Here is a 16,725-nt window from a genome sequence, read left to right as displayed (position 1 = left end):
GCGCCGAAAGGGCAACTGTGAATGTCAAGATCCAAAAATAAAAAAGCCGTATTAAAGACAGGACAGTCCCATATCGTATTACCACTTACGGCAATGCACTGTAATAGGAAGAAAAACAGTCCACACATACATTTATGTATAAATGACCAATTCTGTATCAAAAGTTACGTAGATTTAAATAAAATAATCAGTCGTAAATTTATATAATCGGAGATGATCTGATATATATTAAAATTATTATTTAAGTTGAGACGATTTTACTGTACCTTTAGTGTCTGCCAAATGATTAAATGACTATATTCAAATAAAGGCTATGGTTATGCTATATATTTCAATAGAACGTTCTATTTACGTTCTTAGAAGGTTCCCAGAACGTTCTCCTAACAAAGGCGGACAGATGTGGACCTCAATAATCACTACTTCACACCATGTCTTGTTTTAAACTATTGTTTAATCATTACAGATAATCAAAGCACATTTAACCATCATAAGGACCATTAAATGAGATTGAATATATAATTTTTTTTATCATAAACGATATTTGCAGAATGTCCGAAATAAGCTTTTAATAAAGTGTACACATCAAAGTGGTAAAATCGCATTTTAATGCTAATATAATTCCAATTGTATAGCTAAAAATAATCCAATATAGGGTATGGTAGTTCTAATCTTACATATTCACTAATAAGAAATATAACAAAGTATACATATATAAATACATATATATATATATATATACACACACACACACACACACACACACACACACACACACACACACACACACATCAACATTTCAGCAAAAATAACCTGCAGGGAATGTTCTGAGAAGGTTCTTTTTAGGTTATAAAAATTTTATAGGTTTTATAGGTTATTAAAAAGAGAACCTACAGGAACGTTCCTAGAACGTTCTCATTTGGTGCCCCAAAAAAAACAGAATAACCAAATGGGAACCATACGGGAACGTTCTGTGTCTGCTAGGTATTGTGGGTAAAAAATGACAGCATAGAGCACTTGAATGTTTCTGATCCTTTTATTCACTATTCAAGAACACATCATTTGAATTAAACATTTTCAATAAGATCATACATCCTCCTGCAGAGAAATACAGTGATCTCTTCTACAGTAACGCAAGCAGAGAAAAAAAAATATTCTAAATGCTGTAGTTATCTACACCAAATACATAAATACTATGCATCACATAATGTCACACAGCTTTTATTAAAGTCACTGCTTTTATTATTTTTTTTTTTACATAGGCCCTAATTGATATGCATTTTAAAGAGGAAACATTTTACAGAAATATTCAGATTTGAATTTGCTTAGGAATATGGTTGTGTTCACGTCTCCAATCCAAACCTCATGACATTCCTGTGGGAGGAAAATAAATAAATAAGTTTTTTTATTACCTTAGAATACAACTAATACACACTGAAAAACTACGATAAGGGGGAAAATATAGCAAAGGAACGTTGTTGAGGAAACTGATAAAGGCATTAGATCATCTATAAAAAAAGCTTTAAAGCTGTACTCTGATCTAAAAACGTGCAAATATTGTTCAATACATTCGGTAATAAACGTTCAGTTGACTTCTAATAATGTCTTGCTGTTCCATCAGTCTGGCAGCAAATAAATCAAATAATTGAATATAAAAGTGGTCTACTGTAAGACATAGATGTGCAAATCTCAGTCCTTTCACCATATCTTAAAAATGATGCATTAGTGTAACTGATGCTACTAAGTACTAGTTGCGAGTACATACCATTGGAGAATTTGCATTGTTTAAGTACTTCGCTGAAGCCCTCACAGAGTTTGAGGTCGCTCTGTGTCTGAGCACATTCAATGAACTGCTTCAGCTCATATGCACAGGCACTCTGTCCCTGCTGCTGGTACATTGATGGCTGCTGCTGGTACGCGGGCTGACCCTGGTAGGGCTCCTATGGGACCATTTAGGAAAAAGAAGCTTTTAGGGTTAAGTGATATTAAAGCAGGAATCCTAAAAAGAAGTCATTTAGCAAGATCAACCAGATATAAAATATTAACATGCTTACAAATACATGGATGTACATGATGTTTGTCAGTCATACATACTATATTACAGAGGTGGGTAGTAACGAATTACATTTACTTCGTTACATTTACTTGAGCAAATTTTTTGGGTAACTAGTACTTTTAGAGTATATTTAAAGATAAACTGCGTTTGTGTACAGCTGTTACTATGGAAACTATGGAACACGTTTAGTGGTGCAATTTACGAGATACATCAGATGTACCATGTACGCCAGTAGCAAGCCATTCGAAAAACTCTGATATCTCCCTCAATGTTTGACTAAGGTAAAAAGAACTTCGGATGGGGTATTTACATGGGCTTCGGAGTGCATAGCAATGAAGTCAAATCTACTCCGAAACATCCCTTTAAAGGGATAGTTCACCCAAAAAGCAAAAAACTCAACCTCATGTCGTTCCAACCCCGTAAGATCATCGTTCGATCTCGAGACACAAATTAAGATATTTTTGATGTAATCCAAGAGATCTCTGATCCTCTAAAGACAGAAAGGGTCCTTCCACATTCAGGGTCCAGAAAGGTACCAAGAACAATGACAAAATAGTCCATGAGACATCGGTGGTTTTCGTAGCCTCATAAAATTATGGCTGAACCACTGATGTCACATGGACTATTTTGGATTTCATCAAAAATATCTTAATTTGTGTTTGAAAGACGAACAAAAATCTTACATGTTTGGAATGGCATGAGGGCGAGCAATTAATGACTGAATCTTTAATTGTGGGTGAACTATCCCTTTAAAAACACTACATAATATAATATTTTTTTATTTAAAAGCAATTAACATACAATAAAGTTTGCAAAAACAAGTGTGCAGTTCATGTACACTGTTTTCGTAACAAGTAGGAATGCACTGAAATGAAAATTCTTGGCCAAAGCCGAACAAAATTAAACAGTGGGCCGAAGGCTAATTACCGAACTCGTTTTTTTTTTTTATCCCCATGTATTTTGCAACTTTTTTTCACCACTGCATAAATTAAATAGCCAAAATGTGCTTTTTACAGTTTTGTCTTGCTTTTCAAAAAAACATCAATTAAAAAAAAAAAAAAAATTACTTAACACTGAACATTTTTAACATTCTAAGCACAATTTAAATTAAAATGAATAAGTAGGTAAAATAATATTATTTGGCCATTTTTAACACCCCCTTCTTGAATCAGGCATGTGTTTTTATAATGTCCAAACTAATGCAGCCTTGCTGAGCAAAGGAGAATATTATTATAAATGTATTAATAGAGCTGTTGTAATGTTTATCATTATTGTTGTCTTACTTTTTTATTTCATTTTACAGAACAGTAAAATTACAATGCTAAAATTTATGAATGTTGACTTTTATTTTGGAGAAAACCCACAAGAAGACCTCAGTACTACTTTTTGCAGACAACAGTGGATATAGGAATGATGCTCATCACTCCGTTTTAGCGCAGATTTTCCTGGCGCTTTGGACTTTGAAGCTCATGCAGCGCTGTCAGAATAAATACAATTTGTGTGTGTACTAGACATCATAACGTTCTATTGTTTATTCACTAATGGTTTAAGATATTTTGTGATTTCAGTCATCATAGAGTAACCAGCAACAACCACACCTTTCTCGTCTCATCGTAGACATGCGATGCGGTTCAAAACGGTCTCTCGCTGTCTGTGCTTGTAATGAGTTTTGCATCTTTCTCAGACAGTTTTAAATGCTTCCACACTGCCCACGTTTGCTGCTTTAGTGTGCGACTCTATTTGATCGCATCACGTCATTGTTGGGTGTAATTTATTCGATCTTTTCGCTTATTCGGTTATTTCGTTTGCCGAACATTCGGTGAATCCCAAGTACCAAGCACTCTTTTTAGAAGTGTGCAAAAGAGCACTACTTTTTCTCAAAAGAGAGCTGAGCATAAATATTCAAACAGGTAGTTTGGCTTTGCACTCACCTGATAGGTAACATCAGGCCTGGCAGCTTCTGACTGTCCACCTCCACTGAAGCCGCCGGTCATGGCGTGACCTAACGTGTGTCCGACAGCAGATCCAACCGCAACGCCCGCAGCAGTGGTAGCCATCTGAGCGAACATTCCCGGTTGGCGGGGAGCAGCAGCAGGAGCGCCTACTGCCGACGGTGGAGGAGGAGCGGGCGCTGGTGCGTATGATCGTGGAGGAGCTGCTCTAGCCATTGGTGGAGGTGATGGGGAGGAGTAACTAGAGTGAAAACACACAATCATTTACCTGTACAGTAAGAGCTCTTAATACAAGGCTCACATACTAATGAATTTGCATGACAGATCTGGATTAGCAAAAGAAAGGATGTGACCTTTGTCCAAGTATGGTGACTTGGAATTTGTGCTCTGCATTTCACCCATTCAAGTGCACACACACACAGAAACAAACACACTCGGAGCAGTGGGCGGTCATATTGCTGTGGCGCTCAAAGAGCAGTTGGGGGTTCGTATCATAAATATTTAACATTTTTATGGCTGTTGGTTGCTAAGCAGGATTAATATTAGGACTGTTCAATTAATCGAAATTCAGTTTCGGTTTCTGCTTCAAACAATCATGAAAATACAGTAATCTAGACGAAACGATTATTGCGCCCCATTCCGCCCCATTTCCAGTGTTGTGCTTTCGCTCCTCCATAAAAACCTTAGTTCACATGCAAATCAGCAAAATCATGCAACGTGACTTGCATAAAATGGGACGTGCTTGATTTATTAATTTTTCTTTGATGTCGTGTTTTTAAAAGTGAGAAATAGAACTCAATGTGCGCGCCTAAACGGTCAAATACACACAAAAATATTTCAAAATGAGGCGCTTGGTGATTATTCATGTAAACCCTTGTCAGTTATGTCTTAAATGATCATAAACCGTTTAGAATGAAAATATGTGTGTAACAGTATATTGGATCTGTGTGGCGCTTAAAGCGGCAACAATATCCCTTCTCCCGCCTCTGTGCTTAATATTAATAAAACGTAAAATACAAAGAGAAAAATCACTCACTGCTCTTGAATGGAGGACTTTTGTAGATTTAATAAGAAACAAAGCATGTTTAATTATTACAGTGAACACGCTGTTTTATTTTACATTCAAATAATTACATTCAATTTCTGTAGTATTGTTGGACTACTTAAGACTTGCATGAAAGTATTTTTTCCCAAAAAAAGCACTGTTTTTTATTTTTATTTGTCTTTTTTCGTATTGCATTGCTATCTTTAAAATAATCACTAATATAACGTTTTGAACCAGTCAAATAATCGTGATTACAATATTGACCAAAATAATCGTGATTATGATTTTTTCCAATATCGAGCAGCCCTAATTAATATACAATACATATTATTTTCACTCACATTAGACATTTTTTAGCCATTTGTAAGTAGGTACTGCACATTTATTAACAAATATTAACTTTAATAAATATTTACTGATGTCTGTTAATTAAAAAAAAAATAATTAAAGATTATTTAAGGTAAATTTTTTTTAGGTCTCAATATTAATATTTAAAAAAACTGAATAATTGTAATAATTTAACTAAAGACTGGCCAAAAGTTTGAAATAGTTTTGAAAGCGTTAAGTTTAAAGGTATTACGGCCAGGCAGCGAATACAGTCAAACCAAAAATTATTCAGACACTAGATATAATTTTTGATATGTTTTACTAGTGGGTGCAGGACACTATAGCTCATTTATGCAAGCCAGGATAGCAAAATAAAGTAAACTGACATACTATACCCAGCAAAACTGAGAAAAATATGGAACCAAAATTATTCAGACAATTTGACCTGACCATGTTTTGCTTAAGTCATTTTCTTTTAATTGCTAATGCAACTTTTTTACACCATAGACTGAACAAAATTAAGCATTGCTTGGTAATTGGTCAATAAAGTATTGATAGCTGTGTAAATATTGTCATACTGACACTGAATTTTGGTTGATTGTAATCCATATCTTTCTATTAAAGTTTTCTGACATTACCAAGATGAATTTGTTCTGACTGACACAGGTCTGAGTTCTTGACATAATTGACTACCATTTTCTAAACTATAGCGAATACATTGTGATAATGTAAAATGTTGATGGTGTCTGAATACATTTTGGTTTGACTGTAGCTATAATTTAATATAGACTTATATATTATAAACTCTTAAGGAATTCTAGAATTAGAAAACCACTGCATTTTAATATCAGTACATTTCTACACAAAACATAATAAGCTCACACTTGCAAGTATACGTATGTTTCACATCAAATACTACAGAGAGAAAATACTAAATAATACTAATAAGAAGAGTTATTTGTGCTCATACATTTAATATTGTACACAAATACTAACCAATGCCGGCTCGTTCATATACACTTACAATCATATGAATGTAGCCTATATGTCCTCTACTATCTCTATCATAATTACTAATATAATGCTAATAATTAATATGGCTAAAGGAACATTACGTGCCTTTGTTATCTGAAACTGTAAGTTAGCTGTCAATGATGTTAAAGATGACTGTTGAATTAAACTAACGTTACGTTAAGTAAGTGACACATGACTAGCACTGACGCATGTAAACTCCTGACAATCGTTCTCTCTAACCAACCTTGGAGGACTCATCCTCGAAGTTCTGCTTCGGCTTCCTCTTGGCATGTTTCTTTTTGATGCCGAATTCCAGAAAAGATCCGAGAGTTGCAGAAAGTTTAGTTGTTTTAATATTACCGAGCAGTCTGTGCGCTACTGACCTTCGTAATGTACTTACTATCCGGGAACTTTCTAGCTTATTACATCAGAACGTTGAACTTCCGCTCATGCGCATGCTGTACTTCCGGAATGTTTTTTTTTTTTTTTTTTTTTTTTTAATTATTTTTTTCAGTAATTTTTTTTTTTTTTTTTTTTTTTTTTTTTTTTTTATTGCAACAATTTACAACCAAACAAGGTACATAATCACAATCCAGAAAATAACCAATCATGTTCAGCCTTGGTTGAGCATAACCAAAAAAAATAACAAAAAAAGCATAAATAAACCAGATGAGAAAGGATAACTACAAAGTATAATATATCAAAAGTAAAATACAAAAATACAAAAAAAAGGGCTTTTACAATAAATTGTACAGATCTAGGAGAGAAATCAATTTAAGGGCTTTCTTATTCTTAACCAATTTTAAAGATTTGTATAAGAGTTTTACCTCATTCTGCCACTGAATAAAGTTAGGTATAGATTTACACCATCTGCACTTGTGAATAAAAAACTTTCCAAAACATAACAAGACATTAATAACAAATTCAAAGTCTTTGTTTTCAAGAAATATACCAAACCTGACTACCTTCACATCAAGTGGTGGAAATTCAACATCCCTGGTACATAACCAGTTACGCAATTCTCTCCAAAAAAGGTTGTACCATATCACACAAAAAGAAAACATGATCTAAAGATTCAATACTGGTTTCACAAAAAACACAATTATTTACATCAAACTTAAATTTCAATCTTAAGAATTCGTTAGTAGGGTAAATCTCATTTAGAATCTTGAAGTTTACCTCCTTAGCTTTTGGAGGAAGGGGGAAAGACATACATTTTTCTAATTTTTTTAATTTCAAGCGTGTCAAAATCTTTAAGCACGTATTCCCTTTTAATTGGGTTTGGATAATAGACCTGTAAGATACAATTTCTAATAATCTTATTGGTGCATTTTTTTCCACAAAAGTCAAAACCTTCTAAGGAAAGCTGCCTCAATTCTTGAGAAACTTGAGAGTGAACAATATCTTCTTTAACCATTAATCTCAACACAACTGGAATGGCTCTGATCATTTTATTATAAATATTAACAGTACACTGTAGTTGGAATTTCTCACAAAACTCACTATGCAGTAACAAATTTCCATTATCATCCAAACAATGGGCAATAGCCCATATCCCTTTGGATTCCCATTCCTCAAAATAAACAGACTTTCTGCCGAGCTTAATGTATCTATTATTCCAAACTGGAGTGTTATGAGGTGTAAAGTTATGCTTAAACAATAATTTCCAATAAAGCAGCACTTGCTGATGAAAGTTAGAAAGTTTCACTGGTAACGAAGTACACTCAAAATCACAACGTAAAAATAAATGTATTCCCCCAGCTTCTTAAAAATTGCATTGGGGATAATAAACCAAAAAGACTGGTCATTACCAATGAATGATTTTAACCATTTTAATTTCAGTACACCATTCATAATATCAAAATCAATCGCATTTACCCCCCCATCTTCATGCTTTTTAACCATATCGTCTTTTCGTATGTAATGACATTTATTCCTCCAGATAAATTTAAAATTCATCTTATTTACTTCTTTAATCATTCTTACTTCCGGAATGTTTGTATGCTGCAATGGAAGTGAAGTGGATTGTGTTTTTAACTTACATCAGATAAACTTACTTTTAGTGTTATCTTTTCATTACTAATTTAAAATTTAATATTTTGTACGATTAAATAAAAACGTTTTGCTTGTAATTGTTATTTGCTCTTAATTATTCAATTTTAAGAATGGATTTTAGAACTCAATATTATATAGTGTATATATATATATATATATATATATATATATATATATATATATATATATATACAGGGTGCGATTTGTGAAAAAAGCTAAGAGGGGTATGCTTGAAAAATGTTTTCTCTCTCTATAGGCAGAGGTTGATCCAGCTCCAGTAAGCCCATAGCCTAAGTAACCTAATGTTAACAACGCATATTATATACCTGTCTTTTTAGGCAAGTACCAGATAATGAGTGTCATGTCATGAAATGTTTTTAATACCCCGTTGAAAAAAACAGCATATGCTGGTTAGGTATGTTTTGGTGCTGGGATGCTGGTTTTAGCTGGTTTATGCTGGTCCTTTGCTGGTTAATGCTGGTCCTTAGCTGGTTTATGCTGGTCTTTTGCTGGTTAATGCTGGTCCTTAGCTGGTTTATGCTGGTCCTTGACCAGCTAAGGACCAGCATAAACCAGCAAAAACCAGCATCCCAGCACCAAAACATAACAACCAGTTTTAACTGGTTTATGCTGGTCATGTTGCTGGTCAAGGACCAGCATAAACCAGCAAAGGGTCAGCATAAACCAGCTTTGTCCAGTGGTGTCAAAAGTATTCACATTCATTACTCAAGTAGAAGTATAGATACTAGGATTTAAAAAGACTTTTGTAGAAGTTGAAGTATCAACTCAAGCTTTTTACTCAAGTAAAAGTATAAAAGTACTGGTTTTAAAACTACTTAAAGTAAAAAAGTAAAAGTAATGTATAGAAAAAAATACCATTAAGGACAAAAGATTGGGCCGCGCCACAGGGGCCTATTGTGCACTACCCCACCTCCCCAAAAAACATTTCTAAAGGCCATAGTGACTATGTTATATTAAAATGTTAATGTTAAAAAAAATTGAGATGCACTAGGCTACCTGTTTCAGCCACATATATGCCCAATGAAAATAAAAGCATTTTAATACAATGCAAATACATTAAAGAACCATAAATGTGTACTACTGAGCATTAACATGTTTCACAAAGCAGGAGATATGATGACTAGTTGCTGACTATAAGTATTGTGTTATCACAACATTGTCAATCGCAAACGCTAATTTATTCAAACATCCCTCTACCAAACTACCTACTGTAGCTTCATTTGCAGAGGATGAAGAGAAAGCACCCGTTTGATAAATAAGCTAGTAGTGGAGAAATAATAACTTGAGAGAAATCATCATTTTTGAGTAACGACCCGGACACTGGCTATATCCTTGCTGGAGTGCAGGGCTGGACTGGGGTTAAAATTTGGCCTTGGACAAATCCAGCCCACAAGTTCCCCCGTGAGTTTTGTTTGGGTTATAGGGCCTTTAATTGAAGTAAATAAATGTATGAATAAAACAGGACAGAATCAAATAATGATTGATACTGAATTCAAATGCAACAAATGAATAATGCATTTTTGTCACATAGAAATACATGCAGTAAAGCACAGATTTTGAGCTAGAATGCAGGACATGCTAATAAATTCTGTAAAAATTACTTACTTTTGTAGAACACAAAATACATTTTGTAGAATGTAACCAAACATATTCATTTATTGATTTCTACTCAAAATTCTACTCTATTGATTTATACTAAAGACAAAATGTTTGAATTTCTCAGAGTATCTTCCTTTATGTACCACAGAAGAATGAAGAAGTTCATACAGGATTAAAATTACATGATGTTGTATACAGTATAATGACAATTTTTATTTTTGGGTGAACTGTCCCTTTAAGAACTTTAATATGTGTAGTAAACACCTTATTTATATAAGGCACTGATATTTATCCTTAATCAGGCTCTTACTGAATTAACATTTTTCTCCAATTAAAATGAATTACAACTTAACATTTAAAAAGGAAGAAATTTTTGCTTAAAATCCAGATATTAACAGACAAGTATTAGTACGAAATCGTCACAAGAAAACATTACAATAGCTATTTTTTTTAATTCATAATAATAAACAATAATTTTTTTTATAAAATGACAGTAATTATGTATTGGCATTTATCACTTTACCTCATCCTGCAGCTGTTTTCAGCAGCCCAGCAGAACCTACAGAACCTTTAATGTTCTCATATCACACAACTGCCTAACACAACTCTTTTTAAATCTGAATGCGTCAAGCAACTTGCGCTGTTTATCACTTTACATCGTGGTGGAAGCGCAGCGTACGTTCGTCAGCGCTGTGCGGGTGACTGATCCCGCCGCTTCACACATTTGGGCTATTTGCAGTTTCGAATGTCATTTAAAATAGCGCCTAATATGGAGGAGGTCTGCCTCGGTTCGGCGATCGGCCCAGTGGGCCCACCGGCAATGTCCCGGTTCTCCCCGATGGCCAGTACATCCCTGCTGGAGTGTGACGTGATTTGTGTCACGTGCAGGTGTGATGGATCGCGTACAAACCAATAGGGTGTCGGAATGGGATATGTTTATACTTCTCATCCAACCACAACCAAATTCACAAATTCATGTGAATGGCGCAATTTATCTGGATAGTTTTTTTTTCTTTTTTGAACGATGACATGAATGAACACAATTGAGCCGAAAAAAATAGGAGTAACGAGTCTATTTTTAAAATGTAAGAAGTAGAAAGTACAGATAATTGCTTGAAAATGTAAGGAGTAGAAGTAAAAAGTAGGCTGAAAAATAATTACTCCAGTAAAGTATAGATACCCAAAAATTCTACTTAAGTAAGGTAACGAAGTATTTGTACTTCGTTACTTGACACCACTACGGTGTACATTTTAGGACATCGTCAGACCTCAGTCATACAATGACAAGGCGTCATGCCTCAGACTAAAAGGCTTCAGTCACAGGACAAAACGGCCTCGTGCCTCAGACTGAAAGGCTTCAGGTCTCAGGAAAAACTACGTCAGGTGTCAGGTCTGGTACAATTAGACATCGGACAAAACGGACTCAGATTAAAAGTTATCACACAAAAAGACATCAGCCGAAAAGTTATCAGACAAAAAGACATCAGCCGAAAAGTTATCACACAAAAAGACATCAGCCGAAAAGTTATCAGAAAAAAAGACATCAGCCGAAACGGACTCAGATTAAAAGTTATCAGACAAAAAGACATCAGCCGAAAAGTTATCAGACAAAAAGGCATCAGCCGAAAAGTTATCAGACAAAAAGGCATCAACCGAAAAGTTATCAGACAAAAAGGCATCAGACAAAAAGTTATCAGACAAAAAGACATCAGAGGAAACGGACTCAGGTGGAGTGTGACGTGTCGCGCTGCCCCGCCCCATATGACGTCACGCGGTTCATAACAAGCAAACTGGTGTGGAACGGTAGATGATGGCAGATGGAGGTAAGTCGCTCCTGATATATTTTATTTTAACGATTTTAATTAAATGCTAAACTAATTCAGTTGTACACACAGGAGAACATGCATTTCATGAGTATTGTGTGCACGTTTAAAAGTTTGTAATATTGCAACTAGCATAACGTTAGCTTTTACGTTGGCAAACTGTAGTAACAAGTTAAAGTTAAAGCGAATTATTTCGAGCTATTAGACTGCTTGATGAAAATGTAGCCTAATTGTATTATATAAAGACACATTTTTAAAAATAATTAAATTAACCAGATAATGCAGCTACCTAAAACGTTAGGCCAAGCAAAGCGAGTAATATGGGGCGGAAATAAGTCATTATCTATATCATTATGTACAGTACAGTGCCTTGCAAAAGTATACACACCCCTTCATTTTTTCACATTTTGTTTTGTTGCAGCATTATGTTAACTGCTTTAAATTAGTTTTTCCCCACATAAATTTACAGTCCTTTGTTCCAATCGTCTTCCATTATAGATAATGAGGCTACATGCTTCTGTGAACCTTCAATGCAGCTGTTTTTTTCTAGATCATTGCCTTAACGCAAGTCTGTCACTGAGCTCTACAGGCAGTTATCTTGACCTCAGGACTTGGTTTTTGCTCTGATATGCATTTTCAGCTGTTAGACCTTTTCTGAGAGGTGTGTGTCTTTCTAAGTCATACTCATTCAATTGAATTTGCCACAGTTTAACTCCACTCCAAGTGTAGTAACATCTAGAAGCAATATGAATGCTCCTAAGCTAAATTTTGAGTGTCCCAGAAAAGGGTATGAATACTTATGCAACGGGATCTTTTCAGTTTTTATGTTTAAAAAATTTGCACAAATATTAAAAAACTTTTCTTTTTTTTTGCTTTGCCATTATGGAGTAGGGAGTGTAGATTGATGTGAAAAAAATGTAATTTAAAGTAGTTTAAAATAAGGCAGCAACATAACAAAATGTGAACAAAATGAAGGGGTGTGAATAATTTTGCAAGGCACTGTAGATAATACAAATTTTTTTTTATGTGTAAATACATCTAAAACAGGACCAACTGGTGGCCTGCAGTTATTTTTCGTAAGGGTAACTTTACTACAGTTTGCCAACGTACAAGCTAAACGTAGCTAGTTGCAATATTACAAACTTTTAAACGTGCACACAATACTCATGAAATGCATGTTCAACTGAATTAGTTTAGCATTTAATTAAAATCGTTAAAATAAAATATATCATGAGCGACTTACCTCCATCTGCCATCATCTACCGTTCCACACCTTTTTTTTTATTTTTTTTTTTTATTGCAAGACAAAAAGGTAAACAACAATAAACAGCACTGCATAGAAATACAATAACATAAAAGGAAAGAAAAAGAAAATAAATAAATAAAAACAGCACCTCAATCAGTAAGAAAAAGATTGTCATATGCCTTAAGAAACTTCTTATTCTTGTTATCATCAATAAGTTTAAGAGAATGAACAATAAGCAAAATCTCTGCGAGAAAGACATCAAATCTAGGTAACATATTAAGAAATTTGGATTTATGAATAAAAAATTTACAATGCAAAACAAAAAAATTTACAACAAGTTCAGTAGCATGGTCACTACTAGAAAAATATAGAAATATTTCTTTTAGTGTAAATTTTAAATTTTAAATTGCTGGCAGAGGAAGATTGTACAAAATCATAAATTCTTTATATTCCAGTATAGTGCCATCATCTTTAAATAAATCCAAAACAAAAACAATACCTCTGTCATGCCACTTGTCAATAAATAAAGATTTTCCACGGATTAAAATACATGAATTATTCCACAGAATTTCTTTGTGGGGAGAAAAGTTGTGCACATAACACAGTTTCCAAGCAAGTAGAGCTTGTTGGTAAAAATTAGAGAGAGAAATCGGCAATTTAGAAGGGGTGAAATTGCATTTTAAAAGAAAATCTAAACCACCTAATCTATGAAATATAGTTTTGGGGATATAGTACCAAATTGAATCATTACTACAGAGACATTTTTTTAACCAACTAACTACCGTTCCACACCAGTTTGCTTGTTATGAACCGCGTGACGTCATATGGGGCGGGGCAGCGCGACACGTCACACTCCACCTGAGTCCGTTTCGTCTGATGTCTTTTTGTCTGATAACTTTTCGGCTGATGCCTTTTTGTCTGATAACTTTTCGGCTGATGCCTTTTTGTCTGATAACTTTTCGGCTGATGTCTTTTTGTCTGATAACTTTTAATCTGAGTCCGTTTCGGCTGATGTCTTTTTGTCTGATAACTTTTCGGCTGATGTCTTTTTGTCTGATAACTTTTCGGCTGATGTCTTTTTGTGTGATAACTTTTAATCTGAGTCCGTTTTGTCCGATGTCTAATTGTACCAGACCTGACACCTGACGTAGTTTTTCCTGAGACCTGAAGCCTTTCAGTCTGAGGCACGAGGCCGTTTTGTCCTGTGACTGAAGCCTTTTAGTCTGAGGCATGACGCCTTGTCATTGTATGACTGAGGTCTGACGATGTCCTAAAATGTACACCGTACACCTCTGGCTTTGTCCAACGTGATCACAAGTTAGATTGTAAGTTAGGCCTATTAACTGTAATGATTTCATTTCAAACAACGAATAAATTATATAGAGAAACAAGTAAAGAACACAGTATTAAAATAGCTTTTTCAAATTCCGAATCAGTAAACAGTATGGAGTGTAAATCAGTAAAAAGTATGGAGTGCCACAAGGATCTGTCCTAGGTCCTCTACTATTTTCAATTTACATGTTACCCCTCAGTAATATTATTAGGAAATATGGGATTAGTTTCCATTGTTATGCTGATGATACTCAACTATATATTTCAACAAGACCAGATGAAACTTCTAACTTAGCAAAGTTAACAGAGTGTGTTAAAAATGTGAAAGACTGGATGACCAATAATTTTCTACTGTTAAATTCAGATAAGACTGAGATATTACTTATTGGACCAAAAAACAGTACACAGAATCTCTTAAACTGCAACTTGCAACTAGACGGATGTACTGTTATTTCCTCTACAGTCAAAAATCTGGGTGTTATTTTAGACAGCAACCTGTCTTTTGAAAATCATATTTCCTATGTTACAAAAACAGCATTCTTCCATCTTAGAAACATTGCTAAGCTACGGAACATGTTACCTGTTTCTGATGCAGAAAAGTTAGTTCATGCATTCATGATGTCTAGACTGGACTATTGTAATGCACTACTAGGTGGTTGTCCTGCTTCTTCAATAAATAAGCTACGGTAGTCCAAAATGCAGCTGCTAGAGTCCTTACCAGATCAAGAAAATATGATCATATTACCCCAATCTTACAGTCTCTACACTGGCTACCTATTAGGTTCCGTATCACTTACAAAATATTACTTCTTACCTATAAGGCCCTTAATGGTTTAGCTCCTGCATACCTAACTAGTCTCCTACTACGCTACAATCCCTCACGCTCCCTAAGGTCGCAAAACTCTGGACTTTTAGTAGTAGCTAGGATAGCAAAGTCCACTAAAGGAGGGAGAGCCTTTTCTCATTTGGCTCCAAACTCTGGAATAGCCTTCCTGATAACGTTCGGGGTTCAGACACACTCTCTATGTTTAAATCTAGATTAAAGACTCTTCTCTTTAGCCAAGCATTCACATAATGAATCTCATAACGTTGTACTTCAGTTACATCTGATCAAATGCACATTAATATTCTTCAGCTTGGGCTAAACACATGATTTTTGTTTGGTTGGAAGTTGGAACAGCAGCTACGCTAATTATTTCTCTATTTGTTTCTCTGTCTCTGCCTAGGATTTACACAAGATTCAGCCCGGATTCAGAAGAAGAGATGATGCCAACCCCTCAGAGGACCGCAGATGATGCCAGCCTTGAAACAACATACAGCACTACATAATTTTCCTACAAGTTTGATTGCAACACATAATCATTACTATTAGTGTTCATCATCTGTTTGATTACACAGTTAATGATTTTAACATTTATATCCTATGTACATCGACTTAACATACAGTAGTCACCACTAACAAGCTACTAAATATATTGTAGTAGCCTAAACTTTTGTACAGCTGCTTTGCAAGATTTGTATTGTGAAAAGCGCTATACAAATAAACTTGAAACTTGAATTAAACCACTGCGTCGCAAAATGATTCACTGTTCGAAACGCTCCAATCGGCTTGTGAATCATTTGATTCAGAACGGGACTTCAAAGTGCATATGGCAAATCATTTGATTCAGACTGGGACCTTAAAGCATGCATCGTAAATCATTTCATTTAAAACGAGACTTCAAAGCACATATAGTTAATAATTTGATTCAGAACGAGACTTCATAGCACGTATGGCGAATAATTTGATTCAGAACAGGACTTTAAAGTGCGTATGGCGAATCATTTGATTCAGAATGGTTCTTCAAAGCACATGGTGAAAAATTTGATTCGGAACAGGATATTAAAGCTTGATTGATTCAAAACAGGACTTCAAAGTGCGTATGCCGAATCATTTGATTAAAACAGGACTTCAAAGCATGTTTTGCAAATCATTAGATTCAGAACAGGACTAGGAGCGGGTTCACGGGCGGATGTTTTTCTCCTCACTGTGAATAAAATTAATTCAGCAGAGGTAGGGATGCATAGACCAGATGGTGGAAATGCCCCCATCCCCCCTCTGTAATTCAAGTTTAGTACTTAATTGTCTACTTTACATTGCACTCTTCCTGCAAACGTTTCATGTTATGACCCCTGTAAATAGCTAGACATCAGTTGTACTGCTGTCATTTTTAAGAGTCTGCATCATGATTTATTCATCACATCAGGAGTCCAAGCCA

General features: G+C 34.8%; 1 protein-coding gene across 1 annotated transcript; it reads right to left on the bottom strand.

The window, feature by feature from the left end:
• Window positions 1-1,019: 1,019 nt before the first annotated feature.
• chchd2 (coiled-coil-helix-coiled-coil-helix domain containing 2) lies at window positions 1,020-6,823 on the bottom strand. Its single transcript, XM_073817950.1, has 4 exons — window positions 6,636-6,823; window positions 3,985-4,246; window positions 1,763-1,937; window positions 1,020-1,371 (listed from the first exon to the last, which is right to left on the bottom strand). Exons 1-4 carry the CDS (start codon window positions 6,680-6,682, stop codon window positions 1,361-1,363), a joined length of 495 nt encoding a protein of 164 aa, XP_073674051.1. The 5' UTR covers window positions 6,683-6,823; the 3' UTR covers window positions 1,020-1,360.
• Between the last annotated feature and the right edge of the window lie 9,902 nt (window positions 6,824-16,725).

This window comes from Garra rufa, chromosome 14, assembly GCF_049309525.1.
Source record: "Garra rufa chromosome 14, GarRuf1.0, whole genome shotgun sequence".
Lineage (NCBI taxonomy): Eukaryota > Metazoa > Chordata > Actinopteri > Cypriniformes > Cyprinidae > Garra > Garra rufa.
This window is presented reverse-complemented; position numbering and strand designations above follow the sequence as displayed.